A 27,203-nucleotide genomic window follows, 5' to 3' on the forward strand; every position below is an offset into this window, starting at 1 on the left:
TTTTTAACGAGTTTATTTTTCACGCTTTACATGGACAACACGTTCATGCTTTTATTAATCATTAAACATTTTATTTAAAATACATATTAATGGAAATGAAGTTTTAAACGAAAATAAATTCGTTAGCGTAAACATGTATTTGATAAACATGAGTATTTGGTAGTCATCCTTCCTTTTCCAACGATACTAAATGTAAATACCAGAAGTATATAATACTTCTCTTCGAGAGAAGTGTACCACAAAGCGGGGTAAGTGTGACGTCACTCTTCCCAACATCGGATCATTTAGAGCAAGGTTACAAAACCGAATCACATACGCGATAAATAGTTCCATCATCATTACTCTATTAGCGTTTAAATATTTGGCAAGACGCGCTTGTGGGATGATTGCTACGGATTTAGTGCCAAACAACTATAGAATTCACCTTACGGTGCGATGCCCATTTGTAGTTTGATGAGCGGGAAAGCAAACTAAAAGGGTGAGCCAGGGAAGAATGACGTTACGTAACTAAAGCATTAAGAGGATACAGATTGTCATCCTTCTTCTATTATCCCCTTCTGTAAATACTTAGGATTTAAGACAATCAGGGCTCGAGTAATTATCGAAACAGCCAAAGATAGCGTTAATTCTCTCCATTCTACTTCTTACTGTGCCTCCACTTCGGAGTTTTACAAATCTGTTTCTACAAGATGTACAGGGCATCATAACCCTACATTTTCCCTTTCCAACGATACTTAATACTTGGGTTTAAAAATATGATGCTTACGTGTAAGTACCCCACATGCCACGTGACAAACGAAATTTTCATAAATATACATCGTAAAATGAGATCATAAGTTGAATACAAATTGACAGACTAAGCCTACAGGTTTTCCAAGACCTCGGACCACCAGACAAGTGCGAGTTTTCTAACGTTAAGTCCCGTTAGTGAGTTGTTAGGCTTCCCGTTGAATCTAGAGAGCCGATTGGCTATCACTTTCCGATCTGTCTGACTTGAATGGCGTCCATTGATGATTATGGTGTCCATTTCTTTCTCTGAATGGTTTGCTTATAGTTGTATGAAACTCGTTGTTGAGGAACCGTTTACCACTTGTGTTCCTGAAACTCGTGCAAGTACTGTAGGTATTACAACGTTGCATGTGCAAGTCCATAGAAGTTGTAGGGTTACGTTGATTTTTACAGAATACGCGACTGTAAAGTTTGAAATAACCTTCACGAAATTTGCTGTTCATCCAGCAGTAGATGAAGGGATTGTAGACAGTGTGACTCATGGCTAACCAATGACATACGAACCATACGTACATGGCGTATTTGCTTTTCAATACGCTTACGTCAATATCGATTATGACGTTGAACGTGTTCAAGGGTAACCAGCAAAGGGTGAACACTATCACAACCGTTAGCATCATTTTGATCATCTGAAAATGAAGCAATCTTGGAACTCAACCAATTACCGACCGCGAGAACAAAAGCACGCGCTGTCACATGAAAAGCGTCACGTGGTGTTGCTATCGCTAATTGGTTAAAGTTCCCTTGGCGGTTTTATAAATCCAAAAAAAAAAAACCCCGATAGGCTTAGAATCTTAGCTTTAGAAAGATTGAAAATTAACGAAATGTTTGCGATGTAATTGTTTAATTCATTACTTACCTTCAACTTTGAATTGGCAACTCTTTGATCCCTGTTATCCTCGGCTTCACCCGGCATCCTTTTACCCCAAACCACGATACCAATCCTGCAATACGTAAAAACCAACACCAACAAAGGTAGAAAATACTGAAGACACATTAGAGCGATACTGTAATAAAAACGTTGGTTTTGTTCATCCCATATTTCGGTGCAAATCGCTCTATCTTCCGCGTAATCCGGTGGTTTAAACAAACCGGAAGTAAACATTGTTGGTAAGGGCGTAACTAAAGCTACGATCCAGATGCAACTTATAATCAATTTCGTGCTGAATTTAGTAATTCTGGGTCGTAATGGGTAAATTATGGCCATGTACCTATCGAAACTGATCGCGACTAACGTGTAAGAACTAACAAAAACCGATACAGCCTGCGTGTAGGAGACGATAACGCACATAACAATCCCGAATGGCCAATACTGAAGCAGTATGTTCGACACGAAACCGAACGGTATACATAACGAAGCCATCAAGACATCACCGACCGATAAGTTAACGATGAAGAAATTAGTCACAGTACGCATTTTCTGGAAGGTGAATACCAAATAGCAGACAATGCCATTGCCACCGATTGCCAAGCAAGAGATACTGGTGTACATAACATACATAAATATTACAACTGGTAAAGGAATCAAGAATTGCGACGCAGTCTGGTTAAAGTTAGTAGTAAAGTTCGCGTCAGAGATGTTCGGGAACGCGTCCGAATCCGTCGTATTAAAATAGATGTTTTCCATATTTTAAAAGTCAATTAAAGTCAATGTTTCTTCTTAATTAATTATTTTTATTTAATTATATTGGAGGCTCAAATTTTTTGGAGATTCACATTTCTTCGTTAGGGTTTTCTTTCTGTTGTAAAAAAATAAACATTTACAATTACTTGTAAATTAAAATTAGAAAACCAAGAATTTATTAATTATTAAAAGCATGAATGAATAACAATTACTCAAAATCAACATCAAGTAAAATAAACAATCTTGAAGGCCAAGATGTTTTGACTCACTCTGACTTTGCACTGAAACGCAAATAACTTCGGTGGATACAAAATCTAGATATCAATTTGCGATTTTATTTGTGAGTGTTATGGGAATATATGAAAATCCCTCGAAACCACCAGAGTTGGATATGTCATGTTTTAAAAAAGGTTTGGGTAAACGTAACAAACTAAATGGATGGACAATACTCATGAGACAAGCACTCTGGAAATCCCCGGGTTTAGTTACTTTCAATCAAAAGTAACGTACTTATATAAGTATGAGTAAGAACACGTTCAAAGATAGAACGGGGCTGTGAGCCTGTGTATGATATCAGATTTCCCACGGCATTGAGACATACTTATCATTATTATGTAACTTATGATGGGAAAGATTTGTTTAAGATATATCCACAATCTCTTCCATTTTCCTAAAAGCTCTACTGATAAAACAATTTCTTAAGGAAACGGTAAAGTAGATGGCGGGGACGGGGTGTGGTTAAAGTTTTGAAATACGTCAATGCACGTGACAACGGTGACATACTATACAGCAATATCATGGATAAAGGATGCGCGTGAAAAACATTCGACGCTCTATAGGATGTGCAACTCCCTATACGGGATTTACGAGAGGTTTTCTGTGGGCGCTGCCATAACCTGTCGGCGGCCTTTAGTTAGTGGCTGACATTGCCTGTCGTCGAACGCGCTCTGTAGCCTTGGCAGAACAACTCTCTGAAAAGAGGGCGGTAACCTCGTAAGTCCCGTATACTAAACAGTAGACAAGTCGATACTAGCGCCGCCTGGCTACCAGCGCTGGAAACCCTCGCGGGAAAAATAAAAAATACTGGACATACGAGAAAAAAAACACGCGCTACCGTCAATTTTTTCCCTTAGCGTCGTCTGCTAGAAGCAAAACAGTGGTTTTCTTCTTATGTCCAGTATTCTTTTTATTTCCGGCGAGGATTTTCAGCGCTGGTAGCCAGGCAGCGCTAGTATCGACTTGTCTACCTTTTAGTATAGGGAGTTGCACATCCTATAGAGTGTCGAATGTTTTTCACGCGCATCCTTTATAACATGGCAATATCCTAAAGGTCTTTTCTATAAAAGAGAAATAATTCTTTCGAATCTCTTCTGGGGCCGTCCTTTTGAACGTTTTAATTTGAATGACTCGAAATTCACACCATAACAAACAATATAACCTTATTAAACTTGCAAAGTCTTGTCTCATTCATTAAACGTATTTGTTTATCAAAAATAGTACGTGACAAACTTCAAAAGAAGATTTTTGCATTTTCAATTCATTACGAGGAGGAAATTTATGAAATTTTTCGTAAGCCTATAACCAAAGGTCCTCATAAGTCAGAGTGATATTAATATCTTATAGCCCTATACGGGACTTACGAGGTTACCGCCCCCTTTTCGGAGAGTTGTTCTGCCAAGGCTACGGAGCGCGTTCGAACTTCGACGACAGGGAATGTCAGCCACTAACTAAAGGCCGCCGACAGGTTATGGCAGCGCCCACAGAAATACCTCTCGTAAATTCCGTATAGGGAATAGGACGCTTTGTCGACACAAAAATATTCCACTGAACGAGCAAGCAAAAGGATCGTTAGGATTCTAGCAAGAAGTGATATCTAGGTTACTAGGGAGAAGTTTTAAATTCGCCACATTTCTATAGCTTTATCTCCAGTCCAAACGTAGCCTGTCCGGAGTTAATCCCCGCCTCTAAATTACAACAGCATCTCATTGGTTCTTGAAAACTCACGTCAGCGCGACGCGAATGACGAAAATTACGTATTTTCCGACTGAGGAGAGGCGAAATAGCCCGGCCTCCTTTTACGTCCCCCCCCCCCTGGTATTTTGAAATGGGAACTGGGACTATGGCGCGCGGATACTTAGGCATCTTATACCTTCTCACTAATAAACTAGATATCACTTCTTGTTCGACACAACAATATTACTCCGAACGCGCAAGCAAGAGGACCGTTAGGATTCTAGTATATCAAGGTCACTTTTATGACCTAGATCGTTCATAAGTAGTTGGATAGACGGAGCCCACGAATGTATACATCATTCCATTAATTCTAGAAGAGAAGCAAACACCACAGGGGCGGGGCGGGGCGTCTTCGTGAGTTATTGCCCTCGCGCCATGAAGCTCCGCTAGAGGCGTGAAAACCACGAGTATGCCATGTCACACTTACGGGGATCGTTCATATAATAGACTTATGTTGAAAGTAATACCTCAGGGGCTTTTAACGAGAAATGCTCGTACATTCATTCGAAAATGACGGATTTCAAAAGAATAAAACTAATTTGATTAAGGGATGTCACGTAACAGCGTATTCATTTCATTCGGGTCAACGCCCAAGGACAAAGATCTTTACGCAAAGATGAAAATTTTCATTTGTCCAATTGGTGTTTTTGACCCAATCCCCTTTTTTAATGGCTACTCTGTAATATTAGATATAGTTTATTTTTTTCCCCATATGAACACAAAAACTACCGAAAATACATTGGATCTGTTATTTATTTATCTATATACAGAAGGAAATAATTCCATTGTACCTTGTCATATGTCAATAACACTCGTCCCTAAGTTCCTAGAAACGGATGAGTTCTAAGATAACTTCTATTTATTTTGGTTCGTTCTTTCGGAAACTGGCAACCATATTTAATTGTTGGAAGTTTATTTACCTATACAGGGTAGAACACTGTCCAAGTATCATTTTAATAGATCATTTTCAAAAGTCGGGGGTAAAATGAAGTGTTGTGTTTGAGCACCTCCTTTTCTTCAGAAGGGACATTGATGGGTATGTGGACAACAAACAAAGACGTTAGATTATGGCTTGAAACAAAAGGAGACTTTGGTGCTGGACAGGTAACTTTGAAGCCCTTTCTAACGACTTTGCGTCCACATAACGTACTGTATCAATGTTCCGTATAAACCCTATATCAAGCAGACGATACCGTTCCCCCTTTTGAATGTGCACTATTCTGTTATAGGGACTGTAAAAGCTTCGGCGGGAGGGTTAAAATGATATGAACACGTCACGCCAAGATACAAAGACTTCAAATGGAGTGGAACTTTACACCTAGTCCTCGTTTTTCACGAGATATCAGTGCCGATTCACCGAAGTAGTAGTTTTCGAAATAGAACGAACTAACTATCTTCCAACCACGCCTCTTCTCGATCACGTGCCTATGGCGTATTTCAAATAATTTTTACCCATCCGCCGATAAATACTTTACAGTCCCTTTAAGACAGCCTGCATAGAATTGCAATGCGTTTCGAAATAAACTTAGATCAGAACAATGTTACTTATGACCTAGCTTATCCACCAGCCTCTTGCCTTTATATTAAATTTCGAAATCCCTTCAAAGAATAGCGCGCGCGAGCTTGCATTCCTGAAAAGAATAATAAACTTATGTCTTGACTCAAAGAGAAGAAGAGCTTTATTGCGAAGAAGATAAAAGTTGCCGTTTGCGTTATTGAAAAGTTTATAAGCTTATAAACTTTTGTTATTGCTTTATAAACGTATGTACACAATTCCGCCGCTGCCGCCGCTTCACTATGAAAGGAAACTATTCAGTCTTTGTGGATTTATTTTATTTATCGTGTTAAGTGTAAACTGTAAAGTGTCCCAGAATGCTCATCGTTAAAGGATAATCCATTCTTATTGAGTCTCGTGACCAAGTGACGTCAACAAACTGACGTGACGTCTGTGAACTACGAAATAATCCAATGATTCCTTTGTAGCAAAGAAATTTTAATAGACCATTTACAAAATTCGGGAATAGAGTCTGGCGTGTGGAGAATCTTAAGACTGAATTCATTGATGGGTAAGACCAGAGATAAAATTAAGATATGGCTTCGAGCAAAGAGAGTATAAAGAGGACTTGGCTGGAGTCACTGGAGTGTTCTCTATTCTAAAGTTTTCCTCTAAGCTTCCGGTGTGCGCGCATGATTCTCTGCCCTCTTATTGGTTGAAATACGGTGAATCGGATATTATTAGGAAAATATAACAAATAGAGCAAGATCTACCAAAATGCCCTAAAAAAAGCTGCAATAGCTAGAACTCCCTCTCTTTAAACCCTCTTTGCTTCAAGCAATACGTGCCGAATTTTGGGCGGACTTGTAAAGTTGAAGTACTATCTAACGTTTTGCGTTCACATACCGTCCTAATAATGTTCTGTCTACTCTTAACCCTACTTGAAGCAGACGATACAATACTCATCCGTGATACAGCCGCCCCTCTTCCTTTTGAAAAGGTCTATCCAAAAAATAGCTAATATCAAAAGTGTATAGATATAAAAAAATAGTACACTTCATTAACAATTCGACCCTGTCTTTGGCTGTAGACGACATGTAATCTGAAAAGCAAACTACCCTCCTCTCAATCCCCTACACAAACTAACCAATCAGGGAAGAGTTTCTTGACGTCATAGATTTATAGAAAGTAGTACACGATGCTGGAGATCCAAACGTTATTTTTTGTTATTAAAGCTAGCATCTGCTACTTTATTAGCCTATTCACGGAACGGCTTGTTCCCTGTGCCCTCCACGGCCGGGAAGGTAATCATACGCAGAGGGGGGTCGACACTATTCTGGGATAAAGGAAGGCTTCTCATATTATAAGGCGCGAACAAGTTTCAACCAAGTCTACTTTACGTTTTTATATCTATATACTTTTGCTAATATCTAATTAACAATTAATAGGTTTTATTTTAATTTCAAAAAAAACATTTCTATTATATCATAACAGTGTAGTACATATTTTTTCTTACTGCCTGATTTTCTTTTCCTTTTATTCGTCTTTGTTTTAATGCCACTATTAAAGACCCTAAAATAATAATGCATTTGCTATTCAATCATCTTGCGCAATCGTTTTACTTTTTGCGCCCTCGAGCTACGTCACGCTTTAATTATGAGACTAGGAAACGGTTCCGTTAATTAATATCACCCTTCTGGATAATTGGGGAACAGGAAATAGCGCGTACAAAGGCATTTATCTTCTATGTATAATTATAATATATAAAGTAAACACAACTCAAACCCGACAAGAGAAGTTGGACAGTTAGGTATAGAAAATGAATTTAGCACGTTTCGAATACTCGACAACTGTACCATAAAGAAATTCGCTGTCCGACCACTTGGTCTCGAGTTAATTTCTACCAATCAAGAGTTAATTTAATTTTTCAGTGAATAATCAAAGGTGTATTTGCACCTCATTTTGAGCGATATGACAGGTAATCTATTAAATTCTACAAAATATATTGGAAATTCAAACTTATAATACGGTTGGTTTAATCAGGGATAGATTTAATTTTAGAAGCAGGAATGGAGAACGGTTAGTATTTGCGTCAGTTCGACTCATAGCCCAGTAAAGAGAATCTCCCTTCAACACGTAACAAAAAGTTTAAATTATCTCATTGGTTCACTTAAACTACGTTTTGATGACGTTGCTGACGGGGTGGGCGAAAAATACGTAATTTCTTTTTACCTCTGTCGCTACGGCCCGCATCTTCTTTCATACCCCTCCGTCCCGTGGAAGGGGGTCCGGGACTTTGACGCGCGCCCACGTTACCCTGTTCTCCACTCCTACTAATAAAATTAAATCTATCCCTGGTTTAATAAACTGATGACGTGAAATTTTCAAATATATTCAATTAAAAATAACTCATTTCGTTAATTAAACAGCTAAAAAATTTACTAACTTAGCTGCCGTGTATTTGTAGGGGAAACTACAGAGTATAGATTGCTACGTTCTCGCGACGTCACCACCTTTGTTTTGGCGACCATATTGGAAGTCGTCAGCCCGGCCAATACAATTTAGACTACCAATATTGACGTCATGTCCCCGTAGCTCCTCCCCTCCCAGTAGCACTCTGTAATAGAATACTACTCCTTCTCTACAAACCTCTTCAAATAACCTAAACACTAATCCTATTTTGAAATAATTTTTTAAAAATACTTTAAAATTTTTAACTCTCGAAGAAATTGGGTTAAATTTCAGTATGGTCATGCGTGATAAGTCATTTCTGGTTCAAGTATTTCTAAGAGAAAGTGTGGTCTTATCTGGAAAAATCTATAATCGAGTTAGATAAAAATTAAAAAGTAGACAAACTTGAAATTACCAAAAGACAGAATAAATGAAAATAGAATTAAATTTTTAATAAGAATAATCTAGCTTTACTGCGTCACTTTGCGTGTCCATAACACACAGTTTGCTATATTTCAATGGGTTTATTTACAATGCATAGAGGGGTGGTGGCTAGCCACAGCTAACCGATAGCGCCACATACTAACTATTACCGTTAACCTCAGCAAGTTTTGATGGAAAGGTGAAACCGTGTAACACCACGGACGAGAACACCTTTAACAAGTGGGAGAGAACTTGCAAAGTCTACGCAGAAGGGTTTGTACCCACGTTTTTCACCTGGTGCCACAGTCCGGGATCGAACCCGGAACCCTCTTGCTGCGAGACGAAAGTGCTAACCATTTCACCAACCCACCCTAATATTTTTATGTCGCGTTACCTTACTTCTGCTATCAATTTCCAATCAATACATTATCGGAAACCAATAGTGGACAGTAACCCTAAACTTATAAAACAGTTATAGGGGCCATTTATTTAGGTAGAGTCATAAGTAAACAATCTTAGTATAAGTTATTAAGTAATGAATACGGAGAAGATCTTTCTTTTGAAAACCTTTAGTATATAGACCATTTTCAAAAGTCGGGTGTAGAGTCTGGTGTTTGAGCGCCTCGCTGTCTTAATTGAAGCATAGCGCGGCTCCAGTGGATCCCCTACAAGGTGACTTTCCTCCTGAACTCGGGGTTTGCCTTGGCAAAGGCTAGTGGACGGGATTTATACATGCACGTATAAATCCCTCCCACAAATACCTATATCTAAGGTCTTTGTTGTCCACATACCGTCCGGATCTTCCGTCGTCTTAACCCCATAACAAGCAGACGACACTGCGACCTACCTTTTCAAAAGAGTCTATTACAGACATATCTTCTCTAATTTCGACAAGGTAAACTTAATGAAAAGCTATTTAACTTATGATGGAATGCACTCTAGCGAGAATCTGGTCAAAAAAAGTTTTGTTAGCTCTTTAGATATTAATCATTCTAGAACAAAACCCAACTGTCAGACATACAAACCGAACCCTGTGTTTTAATAGTTTTTTATTTCATTACAACAACCAAGTCCCATAAGTATAATGTTAACTGCTCCTAAGTTATATATTATATTAATAACAGATTATTATATTTTAATGGACCCTTATCAAAAAGTAGGTGGGGCAGTATCGTCTGATTGATATGGTTAAGACCAGTCGGGGAAGTATATAGCAAACTTCCTCTGATCCAAACCCAGTTTATTAATGGCTTGGACTAGTTTCTAAATTCAAGAAGTGCGGGTTAATGGTCCTCGGGACCAGTTTATCAATTGCAAATCTGTATGAAAACTAAAGGGGGGGACCAGTCCGGAGATTAGTTAATTATTTCGGAGACTAGGTTGGGAGATCACTGGTCCCAAGGACCAGTTTAAAAAATATTCTTATTTCACCAAACTGGTAAAGACGAAACATTGGGTTACTTTGGGTATGTGGAGACCAGACTTCGAAATAAGTATTTTTCCAAACTGGTCCTTCGGACTTGTGACCCCTGTTGTCTTGACTAATTAAACAAGCCCCAAGGACCAGTTCCCCTTACTTTATATGTTTAAGTTGGAATTATTAAAGTAATCCTTGGGACCAGTCAGGCTCGGGTTCGAATTAAAAAGTGGTCCGATGAATTAGTAAATCAATTGGTTTTGGACTTGTAGACTTTTAATATTTTGAAGCTATAGTGGACTAGAAGACGTTAGATATATAGGGCTTGAAAGTTACCAGAAGTCCTTGTTGTTCGAAGTCGTATCTAATGGGGAAGCCCTCAGATGAGCGGTTCCCGTATGAGCGGATTCCATAATAGCGGTCCTCATATCAGCAGTTCCCTAAATAGCGGTTTCCCGAAATGGCAGTTTACCCGTTACAACAGTTACCGATACAGCGGTTCTCGTAAACGCGGCGTACCATTACAGCGGTTCTCGTAAACGCGGCGTACCATTACAGCAGTTCTCTAAAGAGCAGAAAAACAGGAATGCGAAAAACGACTGCTCTTTTTTATGGTGTACGCTGTGTTATATGAACTTAAATTGAACTAGGTCAGATATGGTTAGCTTCGAGTTGATTATTTGAACCCCCAATAGTGTTAGGTTAGGTTTGGTTTGGTTAGGTTTGGTTTGGTTAGGTTAGGTTAGGTTAGGTTAGGTTAGGTTAGGTTAGGTTTGGTTAGGTTAGGTTAGGTTTGGTTAGGTTAGGTTAGGTTTGGTTAGGTTAGGTTAGGTTTGGTTAGGTTAGGCTAGGTTAGGTTTGGTTTGGTTTGGTTTGGTTTGGTTTGGTTTGGTTAGGTTAGGTTAGGTTAGGTTAGGTTAGGTTAGGTTAGGTTAGGTTGGGTTCGGTTGGAATTTTTAGGTTTTGTTTTGATTGGTTAGACTTAGGTTGGTAATATTTTGGAAAAGGTGTAACAATTTTACGCCTTTTCCAAAATATTGTTGTTTGTTATATTTCACTTCCCAAATAATAATATGCCTTTTCCAAAAAAATTACTCTTTACAATTATCTACTTCCGAAATAAAATAAGCTTTCTTGAAATATTTTCTATTCTGGTATTAGAATTGTAAACTGATAGCGCCTGAAGAATAGTGTAATATTTAAGTGTACTTTAAAAACACGATCCGTTAGTAAGTCACATTACTGACTAAATGATCACAGAAAAAGGTAGTTTTCGAAAACAACGAATATAACTGTATTGTTAAGAAATACTCGAAACTGAAGACAAGCACTGCTATTTCCCAAAATAGCAGCCGCTATTTCTAAAACAGCGGCCGCTATTTCTAAAACAGCAGCCGCTATTTCTAAAACAGCAGTTTTGAAGAACGCCGCTGTCTTTTTGGAATCGCGGCTGCTATTTCGAGAACTGCTCTACCGGGAACTGCTCATACGAGGTACACCCTATCTAATGTCTTTGTTGTCCACATACCCATCAATGTTTCGTCTTACGACGGTAACAAGATGGTTAAACAGCAGACCCTAATTTATCCCAGACTTTTAAAACCAGGGTCTATTATTCATTCTTCTATTACAAAAATAATTAGTTGTCATTAAATAATTAAGTATGAAGCACAGTTTATTTTCTTTGCAAAGAACTTGAGATGATGATCCTATAGCTCAGGAATAAATTAATCTGCCATGGAATATAAATACTTTTTTTTGTTTCTCTAAATTTAAAATATTATCCAAGGGATTATGACGGAGTAAGGAAGGTTCAAAATTTATAATTAACAATTTTGACAGGGCTTAGCTTGGCTAAAAAAGTATTAAAAATTGCTAACAAGTCTTTTCTTGAAAGCTTGCACGATTTAGAAAGGGTAATGCCAGGCATAGATTTAATTTTAGAAGTAGGAATGGAGTACAGAGTAATCTGGGCGCGCCTCAAAGTCCCGGACCCCCTTCCACGAGACGGAGGGGTATGAAATAAGAGGCGGGTCATAGCCACAGAGGTAAAAAGGAATTGCCTATTTTTCGCCGTCCCCGTCAGCAACGTCAACAAAACGTAGTTTAAGTGAGCCAATAAGATAATTTAAACTTTTCGTTACGTGTTGGAGGGAGGGGCTCTATACTGGGCTATGAATCGGACTGAAGTAAATACTAACCGTTCTCCATTCCTACTTCTAAAATTAAATCTATCCCTGGTAAATCATAGATTATCTCCTAATTGGAATCTTAAAGGCGCAGATTATGGCCTCTTAAATATTCCAGGTTGAAGAAATGTATGTATTCCTGGTTCAACTTTTACGTAACTTACGTTGTAGACTTCTGGATGGTTAACGTATCCCCAATAAGAGATTAATATGGTGTCAAGCTGCGCGAATCTGTTCATGGTAAATTAACCTTACACAATTCGCCATTGTTTCTTCCATTCCACAGATGGTGGAAATTGATTTCTTACGTAATTTAGGCCGTTCCGCCTTTCCCCTTCCTCGCTGTATACTATGGGGACACTGGCGTATGAATACTAGCCATGGTGAATACACGAGCAAACCGAGAAGGTTCTTATTTACCAACACCAGGTGTTGCTCAATAAGAAATCTAATCTATTATTATACTCTCCTTGAAGCAAATTAAAATATAATTTCTAAGGCATTCCCTTCCTAGATCAATGCCTCAACAATTCAAATGAACAAACCGGATTAGAGAAATCTGGTAATATTAAACTAGAGTAATCACTGATTGGTCTTCAGTCAAAGAAGCTACTAGTTAGAAAGAGATCAAGACTTGGAACACTGTTGGTGTTGGTCGTAAACATCATACTGGGAACACGCTAAAATTTAAAGTCTTTCATTAACTTCTCCAGTGCCTAGCACACTTTGTGTTAATTCTATTTGCCTTTGATATTCTGTAGACAAGCTGTATGGTTTTTGGTTTGATATATTCTTTGCCATCTTGGCGGTTAGAAAACCGACCAACATATCCCCGGGTAACGACGACCTCCTTTACTAGTTAGGTAATATAACAATATTACAAACGATCAAATACTAATTCCACTGATTTTACGAGGCGTTAAAAGAAACCCATCTTGATAACGTTCCAATCACAAATCGTAACTTTTTTACACCTTAACAAATCTGCGTCAAAATTGATTAGCTTCCAAGAAATAGATGCAATAAAGCCAAAGGCTAGTGATGGGAAATACCCTGCGAGTGTCTATATATACCTACATATTACTTTCAAGTAACTGAACTAAGTTGAGTTTGAACTCTAAGCCTCGGTCCCAAAGTTTAATTGGAATAATAATGTCAAAGTCTGGGAGGTGATATTGACAGGGATATTATATACCCTGGGAGCAGGCTTAAAATACAAAACTATAAGCTTTACAGGGTGTTTCTGATAAGTCAGTAATTTTGCCGTCTTGGTCACTGTTTTCAAGTTATGATTTGAGTATTTTAGGGATGATCCATTAATTAAATTAGCATTGTCATTCAGTTTATTAATTAAATTTAAGCGCTCATCCGTAAAATACTCCAATGTTAACTTGAAAACAGTGTCCCTTGTGACTAAATATCATTGAACATTTTCGATTCAAAATCGCCCAAAGAACATCGCCCTTAATTTTCTGGTATATCGAGGTCACTTTCAAGAAATTAATTAGTTTCAAAGTTCACTGCATAATTTATGCTCATTTGGTCGCAAAAAACTGCTACATTGCGAGTGTTATGTGATGCCGAGTAGCGCCATTGTATTTGTGTGAGATCTAGCTTATATTTTTAAGACACTGGTTGGCATCCTCCATACCGTACGACCCTACCTTAACGCTGAGCATGCTGGGAGGACTCCGAGGCCTCAGATGGGGGTACAGACTGCAACGTTAAAGCTATGCCATCCCATTACATTTAATTAGAGCTTTGCCGGTCCTCTCTAAAACTACAGTCTATGATTTCATTTTCTCCTAGGCGCAACTTGGTCGCGCATTGGTTTTAATACTTTAGACGGATTATTATCTTTTACGAGGCGTGAAATGATTCCAGCTCGGGTTTAAATTGCCCTGGGTTATATCGTCTCTTAACGAGATTGGTGTAGAGTTAGATATCTTAGATTTCCTTCGGGAGGTATCGTCTAAATCTATTAGGCTTAGCTTCGTTATAACTTTCTTGAAGTGTTACTTGCTTAAATTAGTACCTAAGGCGTAATTGATTGCTTATTTACTGCAGGTGTCTACAATTTCGGTTTCCCCATTAAATGGTCGCCTTTCTAATTTAATGTTGAAGTGTTTGTTTGAAAATTTTGCAAAGTTTCAATTTGTTAAATATTTAAAAATCAAAAATTAAAAATAATCAGTTTTGACATTTTAAATTGACTTTTTCAGATTTTAAGTAATTAATTTTCCTGAACCATTTTAATTCTCACTGTAGAAAAGCAAGCCAGATATAACAATGTTGTGCGGTTTAAAAATTATTTAACTTTCAAATATATTACTTAAATTCTTTCTAGTACTATACGAATGTGAAATTCCCTGACTTCGACATGTTTTTTGGATAATTTCTCACGTTGTCTAATATCAAACAGGCCGCCAATATCGAGGTCACAACTCGATGATGTCCACTTCATGGTTAGATATTACCCTTAACACGAGAGTCTAATACACTTGGGAGCCTTGCCAACTGCTCCAGAGTTAAGAGGACTTCAAGAGCGTATGGGAAAAAAAACACCATTACTCAAATTAAATACTATAATATTCTGTATACTACCACTTCCCATTAAATTTCTATTTGCCTTTGTATATATGCATTAATAAATGATACTAAGTAATTCCCAATCGTCACAGAAACAGTTTAATTAAAATATTATTTTTCTACTTACAATCTAAAACATTTCATTTTCAGAGCCTTTCTGCTTGAATTAAAGGGGAGGAGGGTTAGAAACCGTTACCCTGACGTCATACATAATATATTTGAACTTAGAAACCAGGTGACATTGACGTAGCTAGCGACATATGGGCGCTGAACATAAATGTGAGCATATATACAGCTAATAGAAATCATTGCGCCTACATATCTCCCGGGTTTTGTGGGCTGGGCTTAAGTACAGTCCGTCACGTATCATAAATCTGACGTCACTCTAATTGTGGTTTATTTGGTTCAAGACAACCGTTGACTCTATGTTTACTACAAATCATAAGTAAATTATAATATACCTAATAAGTTACAAAAGGTTACAACATACCTACAGCCTACGGTACGATCAAATCCCTCCCCCCTTCCAAAATATAAAAATTCCAAAACCCAAACAAACTACACGTACACTTATAAGAGTACACAAATATCTGACAAAAAAGTCGTCGTGGGTTGAAAACGTAAACATTAGCGCGGAGAAACTCTGTCTTTAGTTCTTTACCAAAAGAAAAGACGACAAAGTTTAAAATGGAGTGTTTTTGTTGAAGAGAGAAACTTGAAAACCCTCTCTTTCTCTCTCTCCCCCCCCCTCATCTTTTGTTTCAATTTACGTTTTCTGAGAAATGGGTAAAAAAGGTTTTACAATACATTGTAGGCTATTCCCGAGTTGCTAGTTTTAGAAAAGTGCTTCGATCTTAAGCTCCGAGAAACGCATCGCATCCAGCAAACACTCTAAACAAAGTCCCAAGATTCTCTGATTTATATTTTTGCCATTTTTTAAAGGCTTAAAAGTCTCGAGATTTGGTCCCTCGTGGTGTCTCAATGAATTATATATATTCAATCATAGGTAAGTTACTTTTCATAAGTATGACAATGGTTTTCAAGAGGCAATTTAGTCACGGAACAAAGAGAATGTAGAAAGAGGAGTCAAAAGATAAGGTTGAGGTGTTACTAGGCAGAAGATGGTATAAAGATGAGGAGTTGAAACTAGCAGCTATGTCAAGGCATTTAGGGAGTTCTCGCTTTTTTTATTTATTTACTTGTTAAATTTTCCTTCTAATATCCGGTTCACCATATTTCAACCAATAGGGACTTGGCCATTTGGGCTTAACTCCGCCCCCAGCGCCATTATGGTATGTTTTTAACAGAATGAAAGCAATATAAGCCCCTCCTCCTGGTATATTTTTTAGAACTAGTGGAAGGTAGAGTGACGTAGTACTGCCAAGTCCCTATAAGAGGACAGAGAAAAATTGGCTCGCACACCGGAAGCTTAGACGAAAACTTTGAAAGCGTGAACACTCCAGCCAAGCCTAAAGCCTTCTCTACTCCTGTATGCCTCTTTGCTCGTAAAGTGTGAACCGAGCCTGTTCAAATCGGTTCGAATTGGTAACTAGCAGCGCAAGCCAGTTCTGAACTGATTACAGTGTATGTGTGAACATAGCTTTAGTCAAGTATTAAATTTAAATTCAAATTACTTTTGAAGAACTCCTGTTTTACCCAAAAATTATTAATTTGGGTAACGAAAGACTATGTAATTATTTGAACCAATTAAGAGCCGTCGTGGATTATCCAAGACCGGGAATGGTTAGTTAGGCTTAGCGTTGATAAAAGCTTAATTTAATTTAATCACGAAGATGCTTTCATTATCTTGGTAAAGACTACTTTCTATTTATTTCGCTTTATTCGCTCTAAAGTTATGCGAAATTCCCTTCCTGATTAAGATCTGTTTTCCAAGTCCGTATACAGGGTGTTTCTGATAAGGGAGATGTTCTTTAGTCGATTTTGAGTCGAAAATATTCTATCTTCATTTTGCCGTTTAGGCCACTGTTTTCAAGTTAATATTGGTCAAAGTATTTTAGGGTAGGCCCCTTAAATTTAATTAAGAAACTGAACCAGACAATTATTTCTAACTAGCTGTTACCCGCGGCGTCGTTCGAGTGTAATAAGAACTTTCATCAAAATGTTGTAAAGAATGGGTAGATTTTACTGATGACTAATATTTTTTGTAGCACCCTAGGACCGAAGGCACTCGTCGTTGCCCGTCAGCCCGTCGGGACAGTTTTTATTACTTTTCACGCGGACATTATTCCATAAAGAAGGGTTTTTAAGTTTTAGGCCGCCATTTAAAAATATGGCAACAAATCGAACCCAAAAGACCATTCAGCCCGTCTATAGGTTAAAGGAAACCAGTGTACTAAATATTTTTTGAAATCGGATGAAACGCGCGGACTTTGTTGCATAGAGAAAATTTTTTACATTTCAGGGCACCATTTATTAAGATGGCGACGGATTGGAAAAATATTTCTTAGTACGCGCCTACTACTTATGAGTAACGTTCCTGCAAATTTTCAGCCTTCTAGGGCAAGCGGTTTGGGCTGGGCGTTGATTATCAGTCAGTCAGGACTTTGATTTATATAGATAGATTTAATTAAGGGGTCATCCCTAAAACACTCAAATCATAACTCTAAAACAGGGGCCCGGACGGCAAAAATCGCCCAAAGAACATCCCCCTTAATTTATACCAGACTTGCCAGAAACACGCTGTACATATTTACATAGAACCGCTTCTATTATTTTTGTTGCCAAGGTGATATAGCAAAGCAGATGTCACGAGTTTAATTCTAATCGCGATACAACTGATTATGGTTGTCTAGAAAATGTCTTCCCTTTCTAATTCTAAAGACATATTTAAATTGCTTTCAATAAAGCGTATTTCCGTCTTTAGATTTAAACAAGGTGTTGTACACTTCAAGTCCAAAAATGGACAGCTAGACTAACAGTGCACTGTCTTTTGTAGCGTGAAGCTATTGGCCAATCCCTTGGTTATTTACCAGGCCTACTGAATTGCGTTGCAAAAATTGTTGATGAAATCCTACTTTGAAGTTTTCGCGTATAATGGCTTCCTAAATTAACTTCAATAAATTAGTCAGGCTGCAAGAAGGGGCAACTGCAATTTTACGACGAAATTGGCTTATCACGTTTTGAAAACAGGCTTCCAAATTGTTTATGGATATATATTACTTGTCTGTGCACAACGTTAATGGTTTTAAAATGGTCTCATTGCCTTTGGTAGTACTGAAAAGTAAAACTGTATTTACCCTAGAATCCATAGTATAGAGAAATCATAAGTTTATAAGATATGTTCCATAAGTATGACACTACCTAAAAATGCATCGTAATGCTAGAGACCAGAAGTAAGATAAAGGACTAGAAGTATCGAGGTAACCAAAATTCTTCACTTGGAGAAAGTGAATATTCTTGATAACACACCAACAATTCGCCCTCTGGTAGCAGTTTCTGAATTTTCCCTCCAAAACGTGAGACGCTCGTGACGGTAGACGGCCGAACTAGATTCAAGCACCCGCGTCCGTGTTCCGCGGCTTTAGGTTGAGGGGGGGGGATAAGAAATTTTTTTGGAACTCGACCAATTTTTTTCTCTCTAGTTTAGGCGCGATGGAAGCGGCGAATAAAATCCTCAAATTTGTTCACTAGTGCCAGTATCTACTATCAACGCTGGAGCACTTTACTTCTAGTCCCTTATTTTACTTCTGTAGAGACTTATTGAGAGGTAGTTCAAGAACGACGAGAGAATTGACTTTACTCTGTTTTGAAGTCTGTACTAAGTCTTTGACAGCGCCTCACCAGGTGTAGCTCTCAGTAACCAATGACAAACTTATGGAACATATCTCATAAACTTATGGTGTAATGTATCGACGAAGCCTGAGTCAGGCAAAGTTTATAGAAAACATGAGTAACATATCCTCGCAAAGTTTACCCAAGTTATTTGGCAAGTAGTACTAGAAAATGCGTTAACTAATTATAACAAGACTAACTTATTATTGTTAAGGTACTTATATTGAAGTAGCTGCAATTTTTCCAAAGAAAAAACCATGCTAATCTTCTAAAAGCCTCAAGGTGCATCGAAAGATTAAAAATTTTAAATTTGCTCAAATAAATGGAAGATTACCCCACTCTTCGACATAACAGAGTTCTCGAAGTACGAGAGTTTTAAAACGCGGAAGCTGTTAACATAATTTGTTAAAGCACCAAGTTTCAATATTTTATAAAACGTATGACATTGTTTAAAGTTGACGCATGCGCAAAAGAAAGCGTGGTTCGCAGAGAGATTCCGCTTTTCTAAATCTTTCCTTAATTAGAGTTGGCGTAATTAAAGTTAAGATTACCCTAAGCCTTTTCTCTTAATTGCAAATACAAAGCTCGGCAGGAAAAGTCAAGTCTTTGTTAATTAGCGCAAACTATTTGAGTTGCCAATTACTTGCCGTTTAGGTTTGTTTACAGGTTAAACCGAAAAAAATACCGTTACTTAGTACGAACAAGACCCTCCAATTGGTGACTAAATTATATTGATGATTATAAACAATTCTTAACCACTTTGTCAGCGCACTTCATCGTTTGTTGATTTTTACACTTAAACTTGGTTTTTTGCGCCATTTCATGATTGTATTTTTAACTACGTTTATTTATTTAAAAACAGTCCCGTTCAGATTGGGGAAGTTCTGGAAATTTGTATACCTTATACCAGGGTATGCATACAGCTAATAGGAATGACTGTGTAACCATTTCTCAACGTATCTAGGCTGATTTGATGTGAAGAGCTAGACTAAACATTATGTATGACGAATTTTACCTGCCGAATTATCTATCTCTCTGCACGTTGCACCTTGGGCGCGCCTATAGGAACTTGCGTCGCTAATAACCAATGATTTCACAGTTAGAAAGACGTGATGGATAGTACAAAGAAGTGATATCTAGTTTATTATGGAGAAGGTATAAACTCGCCACATTTCCAGCTTTACCTCCAGTCCAAACGTAGCCTGTCCGGAGTTAACCCCCGCCTCTAAATTACAACCAGCATCTCATTGGTTCTTGAAAACTCACGTCAACGCGACGCGAATGACGAAAATTACGTATTTTCCGACTGAGGAGAGGCGAAATAGCCCGACCTCATTTTACCTCCCCCCTTGTATTTTGAAAGGGGGACAGGACTATGGCATACTTAGGCATCTTATAACTTCTCCCTAATAAACTAGATATTACTTCTTGGTGGTACACAAGCCCGGCCCACAAAACCTGCCTATAAATTACCATTGGATATATGGCGGCACAATGATTCCTGTTATAGCTCTTGTATTCTTGTCTATACCCATAAGATTACTCTGCAATGACTAAATTAATATTTACGGCATCGCGTAGGCGAGGTACAAATTGTAACTTCACAATTAACATAACTTTAATGCCAATTAAATAACTAATTAAAGAATGAAGTTGTTGTAAAGGAATGCAATTTTTATTTCGCATTAAAATATTTACCCTACCGATATACTTCAACTCAATACTACTTTCTTCACGGGATTTTAACCTTATGTATTCATACGTTTATAGCGTTATCAAGTATTATCTCGGAGGACCATAGCACGTCATAAACAGCACTCAATAGAAATTAACCGTGTGAGGATTATCACTAAGAGTTTGTTTGCTAAAGTTAAAATTCGACAGCTTTTATATATAACTATAGATAATGAATATTGCAAATAACATTTGTGACGTCACAAAGAACTATCGGGCTCTTATTAATTCTTTAATAGTAATTAGTAAACATAAGGGGGAAACTCAATAACAGTTCCTCATGCTAAAATCGAAAAATCTCTGCAAGGAAAAATATCTAATTATACTTTAATCTAATCTCCAAAATCTCCCGGTTCGGTCTCTTAATTTCCCAAATGATCGTTAACAGTTTACGCTTATTAATAATTGATCTGATTTTGCTTAATTAGTTTAACAGGAACTCCTGGTATTAATGATAAGCATCAATGGTTTTAATTAAGTAATATGATTAACAGTTGCGTTAAGGTCCAGGCAATTAAATACTAACAACTGCAGTACTTTCAGATTTTATTTATGTCAATAATGTCTATAAGTTAATTACCTGCCCCTTCACTGATGCAGTTAAAGAATGATAATGATCATTGAAAAAATCAGCTAACTTAATATAACCCTAAACCAAACTCTGAAACGCTAACGTAACCTAATCTAACCTTACGTACATACCATAAATATTATGGACGTTAATCTTGACGTCTTACCCCCGAAAATTCGATGACGATTTGATTAACAAATGTGCAAATATCTTAAAAATGTACTTACATATTGTTATTATACTCCTTATACAGTCGAAATCGCGGCTCTCATCGTGAGCATTCGAAGTTAACCGCTTCTTTCGAGCAACAAAAAGGCAAATAACTTTCGGCTTCAGCGACACGACGACTCAAGCTGGCGCTAACTGCTAACACAAACCACGCACCCTTTCGTTGACAAAAGTATTGCCTACTAAAAGCCCATTTAACTTAAGGTTTAACAAGATTCACGGCTCGCTTGATAGAAAACGGCTCTCTCCCCACGACGACGGTCGAACCTCGAATTACATACGAATTCTTCCTTGCCTCCAACAGTTCCTGAACCTTAACGGTTGGGGGGAAAACGAGCCTTAGGCACAACTCTCTCGCTCTCTCTCTCCTTTGAACTGTTTGAAATCACCTAGAACATCACCGAGGTCCCACCAGCTAGCGCGACTGTCAAAGGTCAAATAAGATTGAGATATAAACTCGAGGAAAGTTTTGGGTATGGTAAAAAAATAGTTTCTTAAGTGAACTTTGCATTTTAATTAGCAAAGTGACTAATTAGGCAGGTTTTTTTGATGCGGCTTTGATCTTTATTTTTAAGGGGGTTGCAACTAGCTGATCACTTTTTAGGGGATGGCCTACTGGCAAAGAGCTTACATTACAAAAATTATAATATATTATATACAAGAAGTTATATCTAGTTTATTAGGGAGAAGGTATATTTTCGCCATATTTCCAGCTTTATCTCCAGTCCAAACGTAATCGCCGCCTCTAAATCACAATCAGCATCTCATTGGTTCTTGAAAACTCACGTCAGCGCGACGCAAATGACGAAGATTACGTATTTTCCGACTGAGGAGAGGTGAAATAGCCCGGCCTCCTTTTACGTCCCCCCTTGTATTTTAAAAGGAGGACTGGGACTATGGCGCGTGAATGCTTAGGCATCTTATACCTTCTCCCTAATAAACTAGTTATCACTTCTTGATATATAATAATAACAAAACGGTATATGCAATATCAGCGAAGAAATTTATGCCTTTTCCATTGGCATTTTCTTGGATTGATAACGAAAGTCCCTCTAAAATTGAATTAAATCCATCTGTGTATTATTTAATATTGCTCCAGGGTGGCAGATTACTAGCAGCATAAGTTTATAACATATGTTCCATAAGTATGACACAACCTATACTTCGTAATGCTAGAGACTTTCAGCTCGAGCTGGTTCGAGAACGACAAGCGAGAATTGAAGTACGACACTCGGTTTTTCAGTCAATCTTCCTATTTAGTCTGTACTAAGCCGAGCCAGGCACCGCCTTACGGGAATCTACGACGTTTCACCCACGTCACTCCACGACAAGCTCAAGTTTGTAACCAGTGACAAACTTATGGAACATATCTTATGAACTTATGCTAGCAGACAGTGGAAAACCGCATAAGATTTGCGTTCACTAGTATATCAATGGAACGGTCATTCAGTGAACTTAAAGTTTAAAACTATAGATCCGCTTGGGAGACATAAACGATCTACTTGTATTTTTTATGGCATATCAAGGTCACTTTCAAGATAATAAATATATATTTTTAAAGTACACTGTTTAAAGGTAGGAGCTTGGGTGAAAAGTACAAAATGAATATGCTAATTTGGTTGCCCAAAAAATAATCTATTTTCTGGTCCTCTATGGAACTACAAAGGCTATACTTCAAGGTTGAAATAAAATAAATGTCTACAGTGAAAATTGAAGAATGCCTGCGGAGGAAAAGGGTTTTCTTGTGGAAGTACGCTATGTTTATGGGGGGATTTTAAGTCAACAGATGTGGCCAGTCTTTGCTCTTTTTAGTTCTTTGTTTTTAGTGTCGATTTTAAGAAGGGCCTTAGGGAGGGAGTGATAAAGTAAATCATACTGACTTCGGGTTTTTACGAGGAAAATAACAGAAGTTAATATCCCGAAGTACGGCCATGAATCTTATAAAGCCTTTATAGCTTAAAAAAACCTCACCAATTGAATTACAAAACCTTGGTTTTTAGTATTGCATAAGTTTATAAGCTATGTTCCATAAGTATGACACTACCCATACTTCGTAATGTTAGAGACTTACAGCTCGAGCTAGTTCGAGAACGACAAGCAGGAATTGCAGACTACACTCGGTTAATTTTGCAGTCCATCTTCCTATTTAGTCTGCATTACTAAGCCTTTGACAGCGCCTCGAGTCATCAGGCGTCGCTTTACGAGAACCTGCGTCACTTCATGACAAGCTCTCAGTAACCAGTGACAAACTTATGGAACATATCTTATGAACTTGTGGTATAAATAATAAGTAACTGTTTTCGTTTCAAAACCATTTAAGTTTGACTAGAAATAACATCAATTCTAACTACGCAATTAATTAACTTATCATAATAACGCTGCTCTACGTAATGACATAAACAACCCCAAGGCACTTTTGTATATAGATCTATTAAAAATTTAAAAAACACGTTAATTAACACAATAAAAAAATTTAGTTTTAAATATGCAAAGGCGTCAATTAAGGGGGTGGAAGTGATAAATTGGACGAGGATGGGGGGGGTCGAAAATTGACTCAAAAAAGGAAACCACGACCAGACCTGATGATGCATTTGCGTAAAGGTGAAACTTGTCGTGGCGCGTTTTAATTAAATGTTTGTAATTTTTTAAAGCAAAGAGCGGCTCCGTTGGTGCCCCTTAAAGGTGACTTTCCTACTTAACAGTGGCTAAGCTTGTTAAAGGCTAGTTTAGCCAAAGGCAGGAACAAGTAGGATCTAATCCATTAGGTCTAATTGGTTCCTGCCTTTGCCAAGATAAAATTAGTGTCCAGAAGATTAGCCAGAATGCTAGGGGTGATAATGAAGCCGCCTGTTGCTTTAACGGGGATAGATTTAATTTTAGAAGTAGGAATGGAGAACAGAGTAATCTGGGCACGCGTCAAAGTCCCGGACCCCCTTCCACGGGACGGAGGGGTATGAAAGAAGAGGCGGGTCATAGCGACAGAGGTAAAAAGGAATTTTCGACGTCCCGTTAGCAACGTCATCAAAACGTAGTTTAAGTGAGCAATAAGATAATTTAAACTTATCGTTACGTGTTGAGGGGAGGAGCTCTATACTGGGCTGAAGTAAATACTAACCGTTCCCCATTCCTACTTCTAAAATTAAATCTATCCCTGCTTTAAGTAAAAAATTTATTGTGTCAATTAAGGTTGTTTTTAAATTTTTAATCAACCCCATTTATCAATACGTTCTATCAACGAACTCGCGCTTCTTGAAGGACCACGTCTTGCACCTAGCCTCCTTCATCCACCAGTCCCTAAAATTAAACTTCACTTTAGGAGTAATTGGTCCGTGTAACTTATCGCACAAGTAACACATCCAAGGATATAAATACGCTCTGTAACTAGCCTTCCACCCCAAGTACTTTGAGTACTTATCCTGATCATTGGATAATTCCATTAAGTACTTAGCCAGAAGAGCGGGATCAGGGTAATTAGTGGCGTTTATGAAACCACCAGGTGGACCAATAAGTTCGTAATTAGCCCCACCGAATACAACTGGTACCACGTCGTATTCCAAGACGTTAAAGTACTTTTCGGTAACGTAATCCTTGCATATCGAGTTCTCGAATGACAAGTAGAATTTGTACGACTTGAGGACGTTTCGGTAACATACCGAGGACTGTGCTGGAAAACATTTCTTTTTACCACATCTTCCGTATATATCGACTTGTATGTATTTCCGTAGTTGCTTGACGTAGGATCCCCTGGCACTGTCCACTTTGCAGTCGCTAACGAACCAAACTACGGGTTTCTTTCGGTTGAATGGGATTCCATTTTTACTGACGTTATTGGAAGTAATTTCTGATGGGCTCTTACGCCCAACGAATCCGTATTTAACCATAACGTCCGAGTCTTCGCGGTAACTCATGGTCCAATTAAATAGATTGCTTATTGGCGAAAAATTGACTTTGTTTTTAGAGAGAAGCCAAGGTGCTTCCATGATGTAACCTATCCATACCTAAAAAGACGAAAAAAATAAAAACTCGAGACACGTCACACCCAATGGGCCGGTACCAAAGGTAAAAATGAATAACAGAAACTGAAGTGAACGAAGGTTAAGCGTGGTTTTCACTTGGCGTAAATCACGACGTTTTCACCCGACGTGAAGCGGCAACCGAAAAAAAAAAAATAGTAACGCTGGACCGAAATCATGTCGAGTGTGGCGATATTAGCTTTCTTTTTTTTTCGGCCGCGTTCAACGTTGACACTCTACGCGAGTGTTTGGAAAAGAACGCGATCCGCCATGTTTTTATTTATTTATTTAGTTCCTAATCGAGTCAGTTACTAGTACAAATCCCTGAGAATGCCCGAAGTTCAATGCTGAAAGTTTTATTGAAGAGGATCAGAACCATTCATATCTTTACACAAAGATTACAAAGACCAAAAAAGAAAGACAATAGATGGGCCTCAATTGACAGGGTTCATACAAAATCTGGAAAATCACTTTCCCTGATATTTCCAGGTTTTTCACAGGTTTTTCCCTGATATTTCCAGGTGTAAGAGCCCCTAATTTTGTAGAGTATGCTAATAACACTACAAACTTGGCCTTGAGAGGACTCAGAGGCTCAGAAGGAACGCGAGTACCGCTGGAGCCATCTCTATGGCTGGAAATTATTATTATTAAATTATACGAAAATTATTTTTCTTACGGCTACCTCGATCGAAAATAAACTGGATTGGGCGAAAAGTACACTATTGAAGCATATAAACATTGTGAACTATAGCCGTTAGGGGGCGCTAAGGGGACGAGATTGGGGACTAGGGACTTTATGGACAGACCTCTCCAGGCGAGGCTCGCGATCAGACTGTATATTAATTACCATGTATCTTTCTTACTAACTATCATTCAAGTATTATTAAATATGTTCCTGTTTAATCATGACTCATTATTAAACCGACAACAGAACATTACAATGGCGACGGAGGCGAGATACACCATTTTAGCGTGAGGTTAGTTGGTTTGTGTATAACCTACGGGTAACGGGAGCCAAGGCTTACCAACGAATCGAACGTGCGGGGCAAGGAGAGCTTACGGACTTTACAACCTGGAGGTGATATCGATGTGGCCAAGGCTTACATCACCACGAGGAAGAAAAAGGTACATGAAGAGAATCATAACATCTACGGATTGAAATAAAGGAAAATTGCACATCTACGGATTTGAACTGATCGTATTTATTAAACGTCTACGGACTGAATTAAACGTAAATAATCATCTACGGGTAATTATTAAACGTCCACGGACTGAATTAAATTAAACGTAAATAAACAACTACGGGTATTTATAAACGTGATTAAACGTCTACGGATTAGAACTGAAACGTAACTAAACATCTACGGGTATATAATTAAACGTAATTAAACGTCTACGGAGTATAAAAGAACGGGAATTATCAAATTACGGAATTGAACTATCCTGAACAACAATGGCTACCGTTGGAATTCTAATACCATTTGACGAAACTACGGTACCATGGACACAGTATGCTAATCGGTTAACTGCTTATTTTACGGCGAACAAGATTACTGACGCCGCTATCAAACATGCAACGCTTCTCACAGTACTTAGTACCGCGGCGTATACTCTGTTAGAGAACTTGACTCGACCAGATGATATTATGACGAAAACGTATGTGGATTTAACTAAGTTGTTAAATGATCACTATAACCCCAAACCTTCTCGCATGATGGAACGAATACGTTTTAATGGTCGCTATCGTCGCAAGGATGAATCTGTGGCTGTCTATGTTGCTGAATTGAAGAAATTAACAAAACACTGCGAATTTAAAGAGTTAGATCAGATGTTGATGGATCGCATAGCCGAGGGAATAAACAATGAGGGTATGAG

The 27,203-nt window shown here is 38.1% G+C and overlaps 2 protein-coding genes and 1 long non-coding RNA gene across 4 annotated transcripts in view; 1 reads left to right on the plus strand and 2 right to left on the minus strand.

Moving 5' to 3' along the window:
- LOC149625198 (RYamide receptor-like) lies at positions 1 to 21,452 on the minus strand. Of its 2 annotated transcripts, none has more exons than XM_089851976.1 (3): positions 21,315 to 21,452; positions 1,649 to 2,528; positions 1 to 1,418 (listed from the first exon to the last, which is right to left on the minus strand). In XM_089851976.1, the coding sequence occupies exons 2-3, from the start codon at positions 2,414 to 2,416 to the stop codon at positions 954 to 956; spliced, it is 1,233 nt and encodes a 410-aa protein (XP_089708102.1). In that variant the 5' UTR covers positions 2,417 to 2,528; positions 21,315 to 21,452; the 3' UTR covers positions 1 to 953. The 2 variants fall into 2 exon arrangements, with proteins under 2 accessions (XP_089708102.1, XP_089708103.1); XM_089851977.1 differs by lacking the exon at positions 21,315 to 21,452 and adding an exon at positions 2,683 to 6,221.
- LOC149625199 (uncharacterized) overlaps positions 15,580 to 27,203 on the plus strand; it is a 16,239-nt gene continuing 4,615 nt past the window's right edge. The window contains exons 1-2 of the long non-coding RNA XR_016374571.1: positions 15,580 to 16,282; positions 16,340 to 25,374. This is a non-coding gene — a long non-coding RNA (uncharacterized LOC149625199). The remainder of the gene's footprint in view (positions 16,283 to 16,339; positions 25,375 to 27,203) is intronic.
- Positions 24,534 to 27,203, minus strand: part of LOC149625200 (lewis-type alpha-(1,3)-fucosyltransferase-like) — a 7,362-nt gene continuing 4,692 nt past the window's right edge. The window contains exon 2 of the mRNA XM_089851978.1: positions 24,534 to 25,313. Within this exon, the coding sequence (XP_089708104.1) occupies positions 24,534 to 25,313 (780 nt within the window). The remainder of the gene's footprint in view (positions 25,314 to 27,203) is intronic.

The sequence above is a fragment of the Phalangium opilio genome, unplaced genomic scaffold (assembly GCF_054372755.1).
Source record: "Phalangium opilio isolate 3A_F unplaced genomic scaffold, DU_Popi_V2 ptg000105l_1, whole genome shotgun sequence".
Lineage (NCBI taxonomy): Eukaryota > Metazoa > Arthropoda > Arachnida > Opiliones > Phalangiidae > Phalangium > Phalangium opilio.

Coding starts and splice junctions, on each gene's coding strand:
- LOC149625198 (XM_089851976.1), bottom strand. CDS start 2,416: ATGGAAAACATCTATTTTAATACGACGGATTCGGACGCGTTCCCGAAC. Junction 1,419..1,648: donor TTGCCAATTCAAAGTTGAAG/GTAAGTAATGAA, acceptor CTTCATTTTCAG/ATGATCAAAATGATGCTAAC.